Consider the following 20,903-nt stretch of genomic DNA (forward strand, 5'->3'; position numbering starts at 1 on the left):
TCAAAGCGTAAAATGGTAACGCTTTTTCACCCAGCCTAGCGACGAATCTGCTCAAAGCTGCGACTCGCTTGATTAGCTGTTGTATTTCTTTCAACTTTGTTGGCTTCCTCATTGTTACGATAGCTTGTATTTTATCGGGATTTGCTTCGATCCCTCTTGCTGAAACTAGAAACCCCAGGAGTTCTCCTGCTGACGCCTTGAAAGAACACTTCGTCGGGTTCGGTTTGAGGCAGAACTTATCAAGGTTGTCGAAGGTTTCCTTGAGATCCTCGATCAGCGTTGCCCCCTTTTTGATGTTATGACGACATCATCAATGTATACTTGCACGTTCTTCCCGATCTGTGTCGCCAAACACTTCGCATCATCCTCGATATGTTGCTCCCGCATTTTTAACCAAAGGGCATTGTTACGTAGCAAAACACGCCGTAAGGTGTAATAAACGCGGTCTTTACTTCATCTTCTTCTTTCAATCTGATCTGGTTATAACCAGAATATGCATCCAGGAAGGAAAGACGTTCACATCCAGCCGTGGAGTCGATAATTTGATCGATCCTCGGGAGGGGAAAGTGATCCTTTGGACAATGTTTATTGAGACACGTAAAGTCGACGCACATGCGAAGGACCTTAGTGTTTTTCTTCGGCACCAAAGACGAGGATTTGCTACCCATGTGGCTTCGTGAATATCTCTTTGATAAAACCAGCTTCTTGTAGTCGATTGATTTCTGACAGCATGGCTTTGCGGTTTGGTTCCGAAAAACGCCGCAAAGGTTGTTTGATTGGTCTCGCTAGTGGATCCAAGTTTAGGTGGTGCTCGGCAAGTTCCCTGGATACTCCTGGCATGTCAGCTGGACACCATGCGAAGATTTTCCAGTGCTCACGGAGGAACTCGACGAGCGCACTTTCCTATGCGATATCCATGTCGTTTGCGATAGATGTCGTCTTTTTCGGGTCTGTCGGGTGAATCTGCACCTCTTTTGAATTTTTCTCGATGCGAAAGTTGATTCTTTGTTTGGCCTTCCAACGTCTGGCGATGCGTCGTAATCAGTCCACGCTTTTTGACGCCAAGTACTCAGCTTGCATCCCGAAAGTTTCGACAACCGGTGGAAATCCTTGTCGCACTTATCGGCTAAGGCAAAGCTTCCTTTACTGTGATTGGTCCCTTTGGTCCAGGCATCCTCCACAATGTATGTATAGTGTGGCACCGCCATAAATCTAGCATATGCTGGTCGTCCCAACAGAGCGTGGTACTGCGACGGAAAATCCACGACTTCAAATTCGAGCCTCTCGATTCTATATTTTTCTCGGGTCCCAAACTGAACGTCAAGATTGATCTTTCCCAATGGATAACTTGGTTTCTCCGGTGTGATGCCGTGGAACCTTGTGTCTGTTGGTTTCAAGTTTGCTAAGGATATGTTCATCTTCCTCAATGTATCTGCATACATAAGGTTCAAGCTGCTGCCGCCGTCTATGAACACTCGAGAGACATCAAATCCCGCGATAACTTCTTTGGCGAGAATAAGTCTTGGCTGCCCTGGTCGAGGAACTTGCTGCGGATGATCTGCTATTGTGAAGCCGATATCTTGTCCCGACCAATTAAGGTACTCAAGCTGTTGGTGGAGGCATTTTCTCTGCCATAAACACTGTCGTGAGATTACTTTACGAGCTCTATTGGACGGCCTTCCCTTCGAATCATCGACACCGCTCCATTGGAGTTAGGATCAACATAAGGTGGTGGTGCGGTGCTGCCGCTATTCTGAGCCGATGCCGATTGTCGTGCATGTAATCGCGGGAGGAGGCGGCAAGTGAATCTCGCCACGGGTTCTCGAGGATTTCTCTGTGCTGCCCGCTCGTTAGCGTTTCGCATACCGCAACATTGCCTGAAAATTTCGACAGTCTTTCTGCAAGTGCCCTGACTGTCTTTTACCGTTGCTGTCGAGGAAAAAGTGCATCTGGCACGGTCCATTCATCATCTCTTCAGGGGACACGAAAGGTCTTGGAAACCTAGGCCCGCTACTTTGCCTGTTGCGTGAATCATCCCTATTATCACCTCGCTGTTCATTGCTTCTCTGGTAATCATCTCTGTTGCTTCCTCCTGTATTTGTCCAAAAACCTGCCGAAATTTGTCCTGGAGCGTCATAGTTAAATGCTGCCGAGGAAATCTTCGCCTCGGTTGATAGTTTCGACCACGGTCCTCCTCTGGCGACCTGTGCCGTTTGTTATGGACAGCGTCTTCTCCATCTGCCCATTTATTTGCTATCTCCATTAACGCGGATACTGTCTTTGGATTGGTCCTTCCCAAATCCTCGACAAAATCTCCACGCCTGACTCCTGCGACAAACGCATCTATTGCTCTCTCGTCAGATATATTTTCTGCCGAGTTTTTGATGATATTCCACCTTTGGATGTACTTTCTCATTGGCTCATCTGGCTTTTGTCGACATGCTCTCAACTCCTCTAACGACGCGGGTTTTTTGCACGTGGATCTGAAGTTCTTGACGAACACATCCTCGAAACTTTCCCAGCTGTCGATGGATCCTGGAGCGAGTTTCTTTATCCAATATCGTGCGGCTCCACTCAAATGTACCTGGATGCTTTGCATAGCTGTTGCCCTGGTTCCTCCTGTCAGCTTCACCGTCTCCAAATAGTCGACTAGCCAATCCTCTGGATCTTGAAGGCCGTCGAACTTTTTGAAATTGTCGGGTAGCTTGAATCCTGAAGGGACTCGAGTTTTTCGGACTCTCCTCGTGAAGCATGGCAAGCCGCACATATCTTCGTCGTTAAGCTCCGGAGATTGCCGATGATCCCTTCCGCTTTGTCGTGCTCGTCGACTCTTGCTTGTGCTGCCGTATCTCTTGCTCCACTTGGTCCTTCAGGGGCTGCCGCCGTTGCTGCTGCAGGTCGTGGACTATTTTGCCTTGCTGTTCCTTCGGGAGGCGTTGAAACGAACGCTGTCCCCATAGCTCCAACTCCTGCTATCGCCATATTGTATAGTGTTTCCCTTGGATCACCTGGAGGTGGTTTAGACGCGAGGATAAAAGCTTGTGTCGCCATATACCCAGCTTCTGGTGTCTTAGGGATAATGTTTCCTCTTGTGTCTATCGACATAAAGGACATGTCGAGGTTTTGAACCAAGTGCTCTCTTTACGCCGGGTATGTGTTGTAACCTTGATCTTCCTCTGTTCCGAGCCTCCCTGTGGCTATCACCCGAAGTTCTAGATTGTCGACTCAGATCTGCCCTTCTCCTGCTGGATGCAGAAGCTGCCTCCTTCCTCCTGTTCAACTCAGCTGTCTGTTTTTCCAATTCCCTGGCAGCTCGTGCGAGCCTATATTGATATGCTTGTAATTCCTCTGGTGTGGCTGTGGTAGCCATTGGTTCTGTACCGTTCATAGCTCTCGCGGCTCTGTCCCACGCTGCTTGCGGAAGTTGAACTCTGTCTCGCGGCTCTGGCCCGACGTATTTGTTGCCCAGGCCTTGGCGCAGATTGGAGGGATCGACGTATGGATTTCCCAAACTGTCGAAAGCCTCAGATGTTTCCTCTTGATCTTCAATGGCATAAATCTGATGATACTTTGTACTCAGATCTATGTTAGGTTTGGTGACATCATCGTTGAGATTGATGAAGACCTTGCCCGCTGTGAGAGATTTGTCGATGAAGTCGTAACTGTCGACATCGCTTGAGCCATCGCTTATATATGAGTTCGCAGATGACTCAAACGACATGTCGTTGAAGATCTTGGCGAGTTTCTCTCTTGTTCTGGTGCTGATGTAGCGTGTCGCCGAATCTTCTCCTGACTCGGTTGACGACGCATAGCTTGAAAAATCGGAATCGACCTTCGACGATCCCGATGAAATCGGAACCTCGACACGATACGATCCTTCCTTCTCGACGCGAAAGTGAAACCTTCCGAACGTCATCTCCATGGGCTCCGCCAGATACGCATATGCATCCAAACGGGAGGGTGGGTGAGGAACAAAATCGACAAGACCAGCAGCGATCTGTTTACCTCGATCCATTGTGTTGCTTGCAGTTGATGATGTCGAAGATCTTGAACGTGCCATCGAGATCAGATCCTTACGCCTCTAATTCCCACAGACGGCGCCAATTGACAAGGTATCAACTTGTCAATGCCTATGGATTGTAGGCTAGGGTTTAGTTAGAAGTAGAGGGCAAGTAGATCTCGAAGGTTTCAGCCGAAAAGTACTCGACGATTATGAAAATTAGGGTTTGCAGATAATGATTCGATGATCTCCTCGTCCCTCGACTCCCCCTTTATATAGGAGGTGGAGCCGAGGGATTCGTGTAGTACAAATTACAGAGTCCGGGACGGTTTCTAACTCATCCCGCCAGATTACAAAATAACACTTCCTATTACAACTCTATCTTTCCTTAAATACATCTTGGGCTCTCGAATCCTCTTATTCTTCGGGTAATGGGCCTTCAGTAAACCCCGGGTACTATCTTCGGCAAGCCCATTTGGGATGCCTATGTCAGTAGCCCCCAAGCATTATGGCGGAAAGGTTCCGGCAATGATGCTTTGAAAGAAACCACTGTTACAGGCGGAATTTTTACTCCTGCTCTGTTTAAATTTTACAGGAACAGCAGGCACTGCACTACGAGCTGCACAAGAACATTGCCCTGCAGCGCCGCGTTACTCTGAGCCAGGCGGAAAATATCCGGTCTCTGAAGGATGAGAATGCGGAGCTGACCAAACAACTGGCGGACGCCCAAGGTTGGTTTCCGTCTCTTTGGTCATTAGTTCATATTCCGACTTTGAACTCGCTTTTGACTTATGTTATTATAGGCGCATCCTCTTCCCTTGCTACAGCCTCGTCTGAACTTGAGAACCTGCGCTCCTCGTACCAAGATTTGGAAACAAAACTAAAGGAGGCGGAACTAAAGAGGGAACAGGCCGAGAAGCAGCTGGCGGAGAAGAACTCCGAACACATCAGGGAAAAGGGCGAGCTGTTGCTGAAGAAAAATGCTGATAGCGAAACCATCAAGAGGCAACAGAGAGAGCTCAATGGTCTTCGAAAATATATGGAGACCGCGGAGCATCACTGGGACTTGCTCAATGAGAACATCTTGGGTGCTTATACTGAAACCTTGTCCAGATGTTTGCTCCGACCTTTTACTTTGTGCTCAAATTGCATGCTTATATCCTGATTATCTTTGTGCAGAGCCGCTGGGGTATCCGGAGCAGTGCCGGAATTTGTTCCCGCGGGATGACCTTCTTCAACTCGCAGGCGATGATTGCAAAGATCTCATTTCCGCCTCCCGCAAGATATGCTATAACTTGTCCATCAAGAGGAGTCACACTTGCAACGTCCGCAAACTTGTTGGAAAAATGGACATTCTTCCGGAGCTGGTGACGGATCTACAAGCATCATCAGCCCGAGGCGCAGCTGCAATGGCCTTGACTATGTGCTTAGCACATAATCCGGATCTTGATCTTGATCAGGTAACCACGGGCGTTCCTCCGGATGCGGATGTTAACGCTCTCCTGGATGCAGTGAGCGGCTACGACACCCGTATCGCGCGCAGGATCCGGCATGAGGAATTCTACGACAAGGTCGTTCTTCCTGCAGACGAGCCCTTGGAAGCTGAACTTCAAAAGGAGCTCGACGCGAAGGCGCGACTCATGGAGTCCGAACCCAATTTACCTGGACCAGCTCCAAAGACGCTCCCCAAGAGGAACCCAAGACCAGCGCTGCAGCTGCAGAAGAAGAAGAAAGTGATGAAGACGTGTCATCTCCGGCCGAAGATGCCGAGAAAAAAGATCCAGAGGGCAAGACTTCTCCGGCCAAGGGGGAGTGAAAACTTTTATTCCTGCGGGAGAAACAATGCATCATTTTGGCCCCAGCGAGGGTTTGTAATATAACTTTAAATTCTTAAGTATCTAGGGACGAAACAACTATGCGCGGGCGGAAAACTTATCCTGCTATCCGTTTGAATTATTTGCATGTCTCGTTTGTTAAAAGCAAGTGCTGGTTTGTTAATTTTCCGGCTTACTCATTTGACCTTCCACGAGCCGGAAAACCTTAGACCGGAAACGCTCGCCTGCGGCGACGAAGCCCAATGGCGTCCGTCCATAACCGCGGAAACAAGCCCCCAGCCTAGGTGCCGGAAATCGCTACCAGGAATCCACGAGTTCGCAACGAAAGATTTTTCCACCAGAAAACTTAAGCTTACGTCCTAAAGGACGATTTTGAAAAATCACAACTTTCATACACGCCTAGGCGGAAACATCCAGCTCTGCGGTTTTAGTCGGAAAAACATACACGATCTAAAATGAACAAGTAAAGGAGGTAAAAGACTCAAAGAGTGAACCATAAGCTTTATTTCATTGATCATGTATAACTATTACAGAGTTGTGTAACTCGGAAAAAATATGCTAAGTGTAGAAAGGACGTAGCTGTGCAATGTTCCAAGGGCGATCTGTCTCATCGTAGATGTCATCCGGATCCTCACGCTTGCGTTTCCGGTGCCAATTAGCAGGTCTATCCCTCAGCTCGCGGAAATCAACAAGGTAGTACGACCCGTTATGGAGCACTTTGCTAACGACGAAGGATCCTTCCCATGGAGTTTGCAGCTTATGGTCTTTCACCTGTCGAAGGCGGAGGACCAGGTCTCCTGCCATGAAGGAGCGATTCCGAACTCGACGACTGTGATAACGTCGGAGCTTCTGCTGGTAGATGGCGGAGCGCTGGTCAGCTAAGTTCCGAGCTTCCTCGATCAGGTCCACAGATAGCTGTCTGGCCTCATCAGCTGTTTCTTCATTGTAGGCGGAAACTCGCGGTGAATCGTGGATGATGTCGGAGGGAAGCACGGCTTCGGATCCGTATACCAGGAAAAAAGGGGTAAACCCTGTTGATCTGTTAGGGGTAGTTCGTAAACTCCACAAAACAGCTTCCAACTCGTCAGCCCAAGCTCCAGCTGCTCGCCGCAGTGGTTCTTCAAGGCGCGGCTTAATTCCTGATAATATTAGGCCGTTAGCCCTTTCAACCTGACCGTTAGATTGTGGATGAGCCACAGATGCTAGGTCCAGTCGAATCCCCATTGTGTCACAATAATCCCTCAACTCTCCTTGGGCGAAGTTTGTGCCATTATCTGTGATTATGCTGTGTGGGATGCCGAATCTCATCACGAGGCTGCAGACGAATTTTAGTGCCGTAGCACCATCGGCTTTTCTCACTGGCTTTGCCTCGATCCACTTGCTGAATTTGTCAACAGCGACCAGAAGGTATTCAAAACCGCCAGGAGATGATCTTTTTAACTTACCAACCATATCGAGCCCCCAGACCGCAAATGGCCAGGTGATAGGTATGGTCTTCAGCTCTTGGGCTGGAGCGTTTGGTTGAGTAGCGTAGTACTGACAACCCCGGCAAGTTTTTACCAGCTTGTCAGCATCTTCTTTAGCTGTGAGCCAGTAGAATCCTAGCCGGAAAGCTTTGGCAACGAGGGATCTGGGAGCGGCGTGATGCCCGCAATCCCCTGCGTGGATCTCTCTGAGGATTTCAATGCCATCTTGATTGGAGACGCATTTGAGAAACACCCCTGCTGCACTTCGTTTGTAGAGCTGTCCATCAACAATTGTGTAGGTTCTCGCTCGTCTGACGATCTGTCGCGCGAGGACCTCGTCCTCTGGCAACTTCTTATCGATGAGGTAGTCCAGGAAAGGTTGTGTCCAGGCCGGGATGATAGCCATCACCTCCCTAGCCGGAGATACTGCCACCTCTGGATTTTCCGGGTTAGCGCCCTTAACTGAGGGTATCCGGAGATGCTCCAGGAAAATGCCGGGCGGAATTTGCTTCCTGCCGGATCCGAGCTTGGATAGCATGTCTGCCGCTGTGTTATCGTCTCTTCTGACGTACTTGACTTCGTATCCGAGGAAGCACTTGGCGATCTCATCAACTTCGTCTCTGTAGGCCGCCATGACGGAGTTTCTGGCGTTCCAGGTTCCGACTACTTGCTGTGCCACCAAGTCGGAATCGCCGCAGCAAATGATGTGCTTGATTCCTATCTCCTTAGCGATGCGCAGTCCGTGTAGTAGAGCCTCGTATTCCGCCATGTTGTTTGTAGCTTGGAAGTGGATCTGCAGAACGTACTGCAGTTCTTCTCCGGTTGGGGATTTCAGGGTGACTCCGGCTCCTGAGCCTTGATGCTGCTTGGATCCGTCAAAGTGCATAACCCATGTCTCTGGTTCCGGCTCCAAGCTCATATCCGGAGCTTCTGTCCAATCTGCGACAAAATCCGCCAGGACCTGAGACTTGATCGCAGTCCTGGCCTTGTAGTTGATGTCGAAGGCTGATAGTTCGATGCCCCATTTTGCTGTGCGTCCTGTTGCGTCAGCGTTATTGAGAATTGTTGCCAGTGGAGCTTTGCTCACGACTGTTATTGGGTGCTCCTGGAAGTAGTGTCTCAGCTTCCTGCTACCTAGGAATACTCCATAGGCTAGCTTCTGAAAATGAGGATATCTCTGTTTGGATTCCGTAAGCACTTCGCTGATGTAGTAGACTGGCCTTTGGACTCCATACTCGTGTCCTTCTTCCTGTCGCTCCACAACGATGACGAGGCTGACGACTCTGTTGGTAGCTGTCAGGTAGAGGAGCATAGGCTCTGACTCTCCTGGAGCTGCTAGGATGGGTGGGGAGGTAAGTATTTCCTTCAACCCTTGAAGCGCTGCGTCTGCTGCCTCATCCCAGACAAATTTGTCTGCTTTCTTCAATAGCTTGTACAGGGGTAGCGCCTTCTCGCCAAGACGGCTGACAAACCTGCTGATTGCTGCAACACAACCAGTTAGTCGCTGCACGTCTTCGAGGCAAGTTGGCCTTTTGATGCACAGGATTGCCTTGATTTTCTCCGGGTTCACCTCAATGTCTCTATTTGAGACAATAAAGCCAAGGAGTTTTCCAGCTGGTACGCCAAAGACGCACTTGAGCGGATTCAACATCATCTTGTACCGACGGAGGTTTTCAAAGGTTTCTGTGAGGTCGCTGATCAAGTCGGATCCTTTCCTGGTCATGACCGCGATGTCGTCGACGTAGGCGTGTACATTCCGGCCAATTTGGTCCTTTAAGCACCGCTGCATCGTACGTTGGTAGGTGGCACCTGCGTTTTTCAAGCCAAAAGGCATAGTAATATAGCAGTAAGTGCCAAACGGGGTGATGAAGGAAGTCGCCTTTTGATCGGACTCCTTCATCCGGATCTGATGATACCCGGAATATGCGTCAAGAAAACACAGAAGTTCCGCCCCTGCCATCGAATCAATGACTTGGTCAATGCGCGGCAGGGGAAACGGATCCTTCGGGCAATGTTTGTTCAAGCCAGAGTAATCGATGCACATTCTTAGTATTTCAGTGTTCTTTTTGGGTACAAGGACGGGGTTTGCGACCCAATCTGTATGGATAACTTCTATTACAAAACCTGCCTCTAGTAGCTTTGCTAGTTCCATCCCTATGGCGCGGCGCTTCTTATCTCCAAAGCGTCGCATAGCTTGCTTCACCGGTTTAGCTCCCGGGTTTATGTTGAGGTAGTGCTCGGCGAGTTCCCTAGGTACTCCGGACATGTCAGAAGGCTGCCATGCGAAGATATCCATGTTAGCGCGGAGGAACTCGACGAGCGCGCCTTCCTATTTGGGGTCCATGTCGGCTCCGATTGAGACCTGCTTAGATGCATCTCCCTGCTTGAGGTCGATGTTTTTGGTCTCGATCGCGGCCTTGAACGAGTTTTTCTGCTCGGAGATTTGCCTCTTCGTGGTCTGCATCTCAGTCGGATCCACCGCGGCTCTGTAGCCTTTCAGCTCTTCTCCGGAAATCACAGACTCCGCGAAGGCGGCTTCGCCCAGCTCGCACTCGTGAGCTTTCTTGTAGTCTCCGGATATGGTGATCATACCATTGGGACCCGGAATCTTGAGCTTGTTGTAGATGTAGCACGCTCTTGCGTGGAACTTGTGGTAGGTGGGCCTGCCGAAGATGACGTGGTAGGAGCTCTTGAAGGGCACGACCTCAAACGTGATCATTTCTTCGCGGAAATTTTTAACATCGCCGAAGGCCACGGGAAGTCTGATACTGCCGAGGGAATTTGCCTTTTTACCCGGAACCACACCATGGAACTCAGTGGTGCTATGCTTAAGCTGTTCCTTGGTAAGGTTCATCCGCTCCAGAGTCTCCAGGTACATGATGTTCAAGCTGGCTCCGCCATCCATGAGGCACTTGGAGAAGTCGTAGCCGTCTATGCGGGGACTTACAACCAATGCATAGCACTCCTTCGGAACGACAGTAGGATGGTCCGTTCTGTCGAACGTACACGGAGTCTCCGACCACCTGACATACTGCGGCACAGCCGGGACTGTGGCGTTCAGGATCCGGAGAGCTGATTTGCTGTGACGGACTGTTGGGGTTCCGAGGAAGGTGTGGTACGCGCCCACACTCTTTTTGCTAAATGGATTAGATTTAGCTGCGGTTCCTTCCTTGGGATCCGGCGAGCCTTCATCTTCGTCCATTGCCTCGGAGCTGTCTTCCTCCTTGTCCTTGTTCTTGCCCTTGCCTCCTTTGCCGCGTGGGCGGTGCTTCCGGGCTCGTTTGTAGCCTGCTTCCGGGTCAGATTTGAGATCGTTGACCCACTTGCAGTTGCGATTGGTGTGAGTGGACTTCCCTGTAGCCGGATCCAAATGGGCCAGGCAGGGCATGTCTCTGTACTCCTCATAGGTTTGGGGGGCGCGGGTTCCGGCAGCAGTGACCTCGTCACGCTGCTGGCCCCTGCCGGCTCCGCCTCCGCGGCCGCGTCCTCTTCCGCCTCCCTGACCTCCGCGTTGAAACGCCATGGCGATCATCTCGGATCCACCACTCTTCTGGTCATCAGGGGGATTTTTCCGCTTGTTGCCGCCGTTGTTACCGTTGTCACGGTTCTTCTTCTGCTGGTGCAGGGGAACTGCTGTGGCTGCTAGATCTCCGCCAGCGTCGTCATCAGCGGCAGTATGATCACTGGCAATGGATATCATGTCATCCAAGGTCAGTTTATTTGCATTAGCCAAGCATGTGAGCTTATGCCGCAGCAATCCTCCTCGCTGCAGTCCTCCTATGAAAGCGTGCATAGCCGTGGTGTGGTCGACGTTCTCACACTCGTTCCTGCATGCCAGCCATCGGGTGAGGAAGTTTCTTGATGTTTCTCCCTTCTTCTGGATACATGCCTGTAAGTCGCTTATCGTGGCGGGCCTTTTGTAGGTGCCCCTGAAGTGCTTTTCAAAGGCGTTTTTCAGGTCAAACCAGCAAAAGATAGAGTTCTTGTCGAGGTCGCTGAGCCAGATCCGGGCTGGTCCTACAAGGTACAACTGAAGCATGCGGCATGCAATATTAGGGGTTCCTCCGGCGAAGGTTACAGCATTGTAGTAATCCTCAATCCAGGTATCCGGCCTTTTAGTGCCATCATATGTCTTCAGGTTTCCGGGTAGCTTGAGGTTCATCCTTGGCATTGGTTCCTCTCGAATCATCCTGCCGAAGCACTTTGGGCCAATGTAATCAGATCTGTATTCGTTGAGGCGTTCCCGGGCGTCACGCGGGCCGTTGCGGGGAGACTTTGAGCGAGAGCGAGATTTTCGACCGCCGCCTCCGCCTCCACCTCCGCCTCCACCGCTAGGTGGTGGGGAGGGAGACCTGCGAGGGGGTCGGTTTGACTTTTTGCTTCCGCCCTCTGATTCTCCGCGCCCTTCGCGGTGTTGACTCCGGCTTCTGTAGCTGCCTTCGCCGTGGCGCTGGCTGCCCTGGTCATTCCGGCGTGGCTCCGGGTCGCGGCTCCGGCGAGGCTCTGGATCCCGCTCCTCGTTCCGACTCCTCCTGGGCTCGGTCTCACGAACATTGTTCTGGTTCCGGCGAGGTTCCGGCGAGCGCTCCCTGCTTCTGTTTCTTGGCAGCACGTTGTCGCGGATAACAATCCCACCATGCCCTGGGGGCCTGGTGTTTCCGGCTGGACTACGGCGGCGAGGGGGTCGCGGGTAACCATTGGGCGGAGGAGAGGGGTTGCGGTACTTGTCCCGTCCAGAGTACATTGCATCCTTTCCCTTTCTTGGATCTGACGATGGCGTCTTTGATGGTACGGGGATCGGATTTGGGTATTCCCTGGCTTTCCTTCTGCACTCCGAGGATCCGGTGTGTGATTCGTCATCCGGTCGCCGATCAGCGCGGGCGTCCTTTTGCGCGGTAGATATACAGTTATCCGGATTGGATTCCAACCTGCGCGAAGTATCCGCCTTGCTTTGCTACTGCATTGCTGAAGCGACGAGTGTGCGAAGATAGTTGATATCAACCTCTTCGTCCTTCTTCTGCAGTAGTTCCGCAGCTTTTAGCATGTTGTCCTTTGGGGTTTCCAGCGGTCAGTGCTCGGCGGGCGTGGCGAAGTTGATCCTGCGAGGCGGGATTGCTTCTCTAACAATTCGATCGGCCTCCGCCTGCGCATAGGTCATCTTTACTTCCCACTCTTTTGCCATGCTCTTGACCTGCTCGAGTGTAGCAGCAATTTCGCGATCCTGTCTGTCGAAAGTTTCCGCTAGACCCGCAGCTTGCTCCTTTTCTTCCCTTAATGCGGCTTCGGTATCGGCGAGCTTCTTGGCTGTGGCCAGCATTTCCTGTCTGGTGGCCTCTAGAGCCTCCAGATCTGCGGCGTCGCCCGGGGTTATAGGTTTGTTAAGAACTGCTCGCGCCACCATCTCCTCAGCTGACAGGATTTCCTCCGAGGAAGAATCCCTGTGGGGTCGCACCCGAGACATTGGAGATCCTTGGTGGGATGGTTGAGGGTCAGATTGGCTGGTTGGTTCTTCAGATCCAGTTTGTCCCTGCGCTGCTATCGTTGCGGGAACCTGCTTAGGCTGGGCAGAGTCGACTTCAGGCTGATCACCGGGGCCGTACTCCCCTAGCTTGCGGTAAAACTCGTCAGTGTCCATGGAGGGGGCATCTCCGGAAATTGGGCTCAGATTGCCCAAAATCGACTCTTCAACCGGAGTTCCGCTTTCTCCGACAAGCTCAGCTTGATCCGGATCCGCGTTGTGTTCCGGTGCTTCTACCTGCTCAGGACCAGCTCCGTCTTCTTGAGGGGCGGTTCCGGCGGTATGGGCCAAGAAGTGTACGAAGTGGCACCTCTGCTTCTCTAACACCTGGGAGACCCAGGCGGATCTGCATTGGTCTTCCACCGTTGTTTCCTGCTCAGGGGCGGATTGGGTGGGCTTTGAAATTTCCAGATCTAAGGAGGAGTCTTCCTTGGGAAGCTCCTGCATCTCAGATCGGATCTTCGCGACAGCGTCCAGCTCTGCGGCGGTCGCGTCTGCGTTACTTACCAGTGGGTTTCCGTCTGAATCGACGGTTTCCCCGATGAAGATGTGTATGCCGCCAATTGGGACGATGGAGAGCTTGACGGGGTTTGTCCTAGCCGGAATCCACCACTCATCCGGAGGGACGATCGGCAGATTCCCGACGTAAAGGACGCGCCCCACAGCGATGGTGTCGTCGTAGCTTCCCATGGCGGAACCCTCCCGGTTCCGGCCTCCAGACGCCACAGGCCCCACGGTGGGCGCCAACTGTCATTGCCTAATCGACGGTACCTCGGAGGAGGGATCCTCACGAGGGGGAGAAGAAGTAGGGGCCATAGGGCGGAGTGCACACGGGACGGTGGTACGCGAGTTACCCAGCTTCGGAACACCTACACGATGACAGGGCCTACTGCTGCTTGTCTGGAATTATCTGGGCGCTTTCGCGTTGTTACAATGAGTTGTGATTGTGCCTCTAGGGCTCCCGGGATCCGGCTTATATAGGCGCTCGGATCTAGGGTTTACCCGGAGAGTCCTAGCCGGAATACAAGTTGCCTAACTACGGTACAAAGTCTTGCCGTGTACGTCAAGGATCCGCCTTCCTTCTCGGTCACGCTGGATCCGGATACTTCATGGGCCTTCACGGATCCGGCCTCCTTCGTAGGTCGGTTAGGATCCGGCTCCTCGTTCCTGGGCTGGACGTCATCCTTCATGATCTACAGCAACTGGGCCGCCCGATGGGCCACATGCCTCGCCACCAACTACGGGCCATCCGGGCTTGCCGGATCTTGGCCACGCCGTTGATATACCCATAAAGTATACCCACAACAGTATGAGTGACATACATACATCCTCTAACAAACTGTAGGCAGCAATTGTGCTAGTTATTATGCATAAGTTTAATCAGTTTGACATAAGCATTGCATGCCATTTGCATCATTCACACCATAAATATTGCTAGCCTGTACATACACATGTGCACAATGAGAAACACTAGAAGAACAAAATCTGGACATACCAGAAATAAAGAAGACAATCAATAGAATCAAGATAAAGGCACAACAAAAGACTAGGACACAGCAAAATTTTCGTAACAAATGTCAAAACACAGACACATGAACACACAACAGCGATGATTCCAATTGCGTAATCTAGTTTGTGTGTGCAGAGACGCCCTGATGGCTGAGAACAATTGCATTGCTTGGCTTTTAGCTATAATTGGTCAAGTATGCCTAGTCATATAGCTTTTTTTTGTTATTCATGGAAATCCATTAGCCAGCAGGCATAACTACATACATGATTCACATTCACAGTTCAAGAAAACAAAAGGACCATAAAAAGCTCTAATGATAATTTATTTGACACATCTATGAAAACAAAACAGAAAACTGCAAGCTATAAAATGTGCTGCAAGAACGGGGCAAAATTTTCATGTAACATGTAGACGAATTTGGTAACAATGTATGAGTAAGCTGAAATGAATCGCTCCGTAGTTTCCATTAGCTGCATGGAAAGAAAATATTTGAAAAGGCAATACCATTATCAAAGTCCATTTCCGTTAATAAATGTAGCATTTTTTAGGCTATAAGATTAAGCAGTGCTAACTGCTCAACACTAAGTACTGCATATTATACTGGTCCATAAGTAAAAAATAGTCAGATGCGTAGGAGAAGTGACAAGTCTATACTTCCATAGATGAAAGTGGCAGAATGTACTAATTAGCAAATAGCATAGCAGAGCAGAGCAGAGCGGAGAAAAAAAATCAAGAATATATATGTGCTAAACAAGATCTCGTGACCATAATTCAGGCATAACAAAGTAGATGTAAAGTCTGCAATGATTAGTCCATAATGAATGCCTTAAGTCTTAACCATATTCTGCCCAAAAATATTCTTCAATATCAACTTCCAAAAGTGAGCAAAGACAGCCTATTGCTATAAAAAAAAATAGGCAGATAAGTTCCTAAGCTCCTGATATGACGAAACTAATGTACTAGCATTATATATTATTATGGTATATCAATACAGAACTGTCAACATGAATGTGCTAGTTTATGTACCATGCAACTTTCAGAAGTCTGTAATTAGCAATCCATGTCTACAACCATGACAATCAATATAGTAGTTCATATGAACACAGCAAGAAACAATAGAACAAGGAAATCTGGACATACTAAAAGAAGCAAAGCACTATAAATCAAGATACTGGAACAATGATCATTGTAAACCAAGAAACCTTTCATAATTATATAATTTGTATTCTAGTCTTTTTTTTTAGATAACTTCGTATTCTTGTCTACTTATGCAGGCTGTAGACAAGACCAGATTGCTGAGAATAAATGGAAAGGCTTGTCATTTAGCCTATAGCTGATGAAATTTGGTACACTTCCTCCAGCAGATATTCTAATCACCACAAATTAATGCATAGAAAATTTGCTTACGCTACTAGCTTGCACAACATTCACATTACAGTGAAAGAAACCAAAAGACCATTAGAAAACTATCGACATAACTCACTTGAAGTAACCCATGCAATCAACCAGAAGAACTATCTACCAGCAGCAGCATGCGAGAAAACTATACAAATATAAGCAGAAGATGAATTGGTGACAAATACCAGAATATGAAGGCTCTCCATGTTGGGAAAGCATCTGAGGAAGGTGGGCAGCATCTTGACATCATTGCGAACTCCGAAGCGCACAATCAAACTAAGAAACCTCACGCTTGTGACCATGGTACTTGTGCTCGGCTTTATCCCAGCCTGAAATTCGCCCAATTCAATGAAGGAAGATCACACATTGAGTCATGGACCTCCACCCGTTGGACATATATTTGCTAATTAACCATATGGACAGACTGGGGACGGGAGATGTACCATGATGATGGTGTCTCGGATCTCTAGGACGTGAACCGGCTCCAAGTATCCAAAAGCTTGCAGCTTGGGGGCATCACCAATCCTAACTCGGGTGCACAAGCCATGCCCGGTGGCGGTGTTGCAAGATGCATACAGATTGAGCCGTTCCAGGCGTGGAGCCTTCACCACTGTGATGTTCTCCATAATCGAGAGGCAGATTTGCACGCACCGGAGGCTCTGGCTGACGACGCGGAGACGCAAGCCCTTGAAGCATGCGAGGATGTTGAGGATCTCCAGGACGGGGCTCCTGGCGACGAGGGAGTCGATGTCGCCGTGCTCCATCTCGACGCAGCAGAGGCCGAGCTCGCGGAGGTGGGGCAAGGAGGCGCCACGCAGGGCGGCCGCGCCGGGCAACTTCCAGAGGCCGAGGTAGAGGCGGGTGAGGGTGCTGATGCTGAGGAGCGTGGCGGGGAGGGGCACGTCGCGCGGCCAGGGGCGGTTGACGAGGACCAGGTCCTGGACGCCCTTGGCGGCGAGGAGCTGGAGCCAGCGCGCGAGCTGGGGGCGGTGCGCGCCCATGCGGCTGCACACGAGGTGGACGCAGCTGAAGGGCCCCGGGTGGGCCTCGAGGATGCTGGAGACGGCGGCGGCGACGGGCGGCGAGCTGGCGGAGTAGGTCGGGGGAAAGCCCTGGCCTTTGGGGAGGAGGTGGGCGTCGATGAGGACGAGCGGCGTGGAGTGCCAGATCGTCCGCCAGCGCCAGGAGAGCACGGCGGTGCGCGCGGCGTCCTTGACGGGGAGGCGGGAGACGATCTTGCGCCGGAGCTCGCGGGGGAGGCGGGTGAGGCGGTCGGCGCCGTCGGGAGTGGCGAGGGCGGGGGGCAGCCGCCGGCCGTCGTAGAGCGGGAAGTCGGGGAGGCTGGCGTAGATGTAGGATAGCATGACCTCCATGGACTGGTCCAGCTCGTGCGGGTCGGAGCCCTTGCGCCGGGATGGAGATCAGGTGACATGCAAACGGCATGTCACCGTGTACCCAGCGGCCTCAAATCCAACGTTCAACCAGCATCTAACGGAGGGACACGCAGCACAGTACTTCAACGCAAAAAAGGCAACCGAGTCAAAGCAGGACCAAATCGTGGAGGGCGCGGTCAGCTCCTCTTCTCGCGCGGGAAGGCGGGGAAGAGTGAGGGATTGGCGCCACGATTCGCCGGCGCCTCCTCTTCTCGCGCGCTTCGCTGGCGGCCCCCGCTCTCCGCCGCGCCAACCCGTCGAGCGCCGCCGCTGAGGAGCGCCGCCGGCAACCAGCGTCGTCCGCCGCGCCAACCCGTCGAGCGCCGCCGCGGGAACCAGGGACGAGCGCCGGCCGCCGCGGGAACCAAGGGACGAGCGCCTGACGACCCAAGGACGAGCGCCGGCCGCCGCGGTAGCCAAGGGAGGAGCGCCGGCCGCCGCGGTAGCGCGCCTGACGGAAGAGCGCCCGACGCTTCACGGGTAAATTTCTTCTGTTTCCAACTTGTGTTTCTCTGCAGTTGATTAGATGAGATGCTTAACCACTCCCTGGCATATTAGTATTCTGCTATCACCGACACAGTAGCAGACTAGTTTTTCGTTTCAGTTTCCAGCGTTTATAAGAACTAGCTGTTCAAGCTCTGAAGCATCCCTGCCATAGCACAATCCCAGTGAAGGCGTTTACCCAGTTTTGATCGGCTATGTCTACATTTTGTCTAGAACTTCAGAAATTATATGTAGTATTGCTTTTACCTTGTTCCACTAAGTTGTATGCACTGTTTTTTAATTTGGCAGAATTGAGTGTTGTGCGATGGGATCGATTGGCAACAGGATACCCGAAGTTGGTATGCGGTTCAGAAATTCGGATGAGGCTTGGGATTTCTGGGTGCAATATGGTGGTCACATAGGCTTTGATGTGAGGAAAAGAAATACCATCAAAAGCAGAACTGATGGAACAATCACTTCATGTAGGTTTGTTTGTTCAAATGAAGGTTTTCGAAGGAAAAGTCAACTAGATCATGAGCCGAAGCGCATTAGAGCTGAAACAAGAACCAATTGTAAAGTTCGGATGATTGTTTCATTTGATCGAGTGGCCAAATTTTTTGAAGTCACCGAAGTTGATTTGGAACACAATCACCTCCTTCAATTGCCGCAAACCTGTTACTTGTTGGCATCACAAAGGAAGATTTCAGATGTGCAAGCTTTAGAGATAGAAACAGCCGATGATTCTGGAATTATGCCAAAAGCTTCACATGAGTTTGCATGTCGTCTAGCTGGTGGGAAGTTCAATGTTGGTTACACTTTGACTGACCAGAAGAATCATCTGCGAACCAAGCGGCAGCGGGAGATGGCTTATGGACAGGCCGGTAGTATGTTGAAGTTCTTTCGTGACAAGATAGGTGAGAATCCATCATTCCAATATCATTTGCAGTTGGATTGTGAGGAGCATATAGCCAACATATTCTGGGCTGATGCTAAAATGCTACTTGACTATGCACACTTTGGTGATGTTGTCACTTTTGACACTACATTTGGCACGAACAAAGAGTATAGGCCATTTGGTATTTTTCTTGGGCTCAATCAGTTTAGAGAAACAACCATTTTTGGTGCTGCACTGATGTTTGATGAAACACGCGACTCATTTATATGGCTCTTTGAGACATTTCTAGCCGCACACAATGGAAGGCAGCCTAGAACTATCTATACCGATCAAGATGCAGCAATGGGAGGAGCCATAGAGAAGGTCTTCACAGAATCATATCATGGACTGTGTACATTTCATATCATGCAAAATGCTATCAAACATTTAACTCAAGTGGGAGTGGAGGATGAAGTGGAGGATGAAGTGGAGGATGAAGAAAAAGAGCCTCATATTCTCACAGATTTTGGTGCTTGTATGTATGGATATGAGGACAAGGCGGCATTTGAAGAAGCGTTTGACAATATGAGGCTCAAAGTGCATAAGCAAACTTGGTTAGATAGCATCTACAAGGTGAAAGAAAAATGGGCAGAATGTTATATGAGAGATGTCTTTAGCTTGGGAGTGAGAAGTACACAATTAAGTGAGAGCTTCAACAATTCGTTGAAAAATCATTTGAAATCAGATTTTCATATTCTTCGGTTCTTGATGCATTTTGAGAGGACGGTGGAAGTAAAAAGAACAAAGGAATTGCAATCTGAATTCAATGCAAGAAAATATATACCAAGAATTAAGATGTTCACTCCTATGTTGGTGGAAGCAAGCAAAGTGTACACTTCGATTATATTTGAAGCTTTCCAAGGTGAGTATGAAAGATCAACGGCTGCATGTTGTAGAGTATTGGATGGAAATAACAGATTTTCCGTTGCTATTGCGAGTTTGCATGGTGATTTAGAGTTTGAGGAGGAGCGCATAGTGATAGGTGTTCAGAATCTAAATACTGATGAATGGCATGTCTAAATTTCTTATGAATATGAATGAAAACAGTATATTTGACTGTTGTTTGTACTGTTTCCGGACTAAAAGGCTGATGTTTATATTTTGTATTGTTCAAAACTGAATTTCTTGTGAATCTGGGTGCAAACAGTATTTTTGACTGTTGCTTGCACTGTTTCCGGACTAAAAGGTTGATGTTTGTATTTGTTTTGTTCAAAATTGTTGTTTGTACTGTTGAATGACTGAAAGATTTATATATGTATCATACAAAGTTTAAAACTGTGAAGTTTCAGAGCAATACTGGGAAGTTTCGGAGCAAAACTGTGAAGTTTCAGAGCATCTGGGCTGAACTGTGAAGTGGATGTCGTTTTTGCCTTAAAGTACTGCTGTACGTTGGATGGTTGCTGGACGTTGGATTTGAGGCCGCTGGGTACACGGTGACATGCCGTTTGCATGTCACCTGATCTCCATCCCTTGCGCCGTGCATCGCCCGCCGTCGCGGGGTCCAGGTTCTTGAAAGGTGCCTGCTGCTTGGCCATGGCCGACGTCCAGCGCCGGCGAGGGTTTTGGGGGATTTCTGAGTGGGGAGCAAAGGGTGTGTTTGGTAGCCCGGGTCAAGGGAGAAATGCTATCTACCCTCATACAAGCTGACCCTAGCATGGTTGAGCACAGATTTTTTTCATGTGTTTGGTAGCTCAGGCCAACAGAGATATGCCGAGAGCGTCTGTTGTTTGGTAGGTTGCATTAGGTGAGAATAGCCATGGAGGTCTAGAATTTGCACAAAAATCCCTGCATACAAAAATGAAACACGACTGGATCCCTGTATGCAAATTAAAGAAGCAATCACACCCCTGTAAACATAGTTAAAAGCAATCGGATCCCTAAATAAAGCAATCGGGTCCCTAAAAAAAGCAATCGGGTCCCTAAAAATTTTGGGCTGGAACTCCGGCGAGGCAGCTCCGGTGTGAGAGCTCCGGCGAGGCGAGGGAGCTCTGGCCGGCGGCAGCAGCTTCCTGTGCGCATCCCGTGGCTGTCCAGCTCATCGCCGCCCGCGTGAAGTGGACAGTGGCGACGGCGCCGTGGCTTTTGTAGTGCGCTCGGTTCCTGGGCCTTACTTGTTTATTGGGCCGAAATCCAACATAGGTTTCTTCAAGTCTAGATACTTCTTTCTAAATAAACAATCCGATGTTCACCAATATCATAAGAACAACTTTTTAAAAATCTCACACCATACAACCTTGGACTTCAAGCTTTACAGTTTATTTACTGAAACTTTTAATATAGAATGTAGGAAAAATATTTCAGCATTTTTATGACATAAATATTTTTT

General features: G+C 49.9%; 2 protein-coding genes across 2 annotated transcripts in view; one reads left to right on the forward strand and one right to left on the reverse strand.

Annotated features, from left to right (window-relative positions):
* The window catches only part of LOC127331147 (F-box/FBD/LRR-repeat protein At1g51370), a 30,098-nt gene extending 12,930 nt beyond the window's left edge, over positions 1-17,168 (reverse strand). The window contains exons 1-2 of the mRNA XM_051357206.2: positions 16,171-17,168; positions 15,913-16,056 (exon numbers count right to left, since the gene is read on the reverse strand). Of these exons, the coding sequence (XP_051213166.1) occupies positions 15,913-16,056; positions 16,171-17,100 (1,074 nt within the window). The 5' untranslated portion in view covers positions 17,101-17,168. The remainder of the gene's footprint in view (positions 1-15,912; positions 16,057-16,170) is intronic.
* An 88-nt stretch (positions 17,169-17,256) lies between these two features.
* On the forward strand, positions 17,257-19,749 carry LOC127331145 (protein FAR1-RELATED SEQUENCE 5-like). Its single transcript, XM_051357205.2, has 2 exons — positions 17,257-17,640; positions 17,953-19,749. The coding sequence occupies exon 2, from the start codon at positions 17,969-17,971 to the stop codon at positions 19,595-19,597; it is 1,629 nt and encodes a 542-aa protein (XP_051213165.1). The 5' UTR covers positions 17,257-17,640; positions 17,953-17,968; the 3' UTR covers positions 19,598-19,749.
* The last annotated feature ends 1,154 nt before the right edge of the window (positions 19,750-20,903 follow it).

The sequence above is a fragment of the Lolium perenne genome, chromosome 2, assembly GCF_019359855.2.
Source record: "Lolium perenne isolate Kyuss_39 chromosome 2, Kyuss_2.0, whole genome shotgun sequence".
Lineage (NCBI taxonomy): Eukaryota > Viridiplantae > Streptophyta > Magnoliopsida > Poales > Poaceae > Lolium > Lolium perenne.

Coding starts and splice junctions, on each gene's coding strand:
- LOC127331145 (XM_051357205.2), top strand. CDS start 17,969: ATGGGATCGATTGGCAACAGGATACCCGAAGTTGGTATGCGGTTCAGA.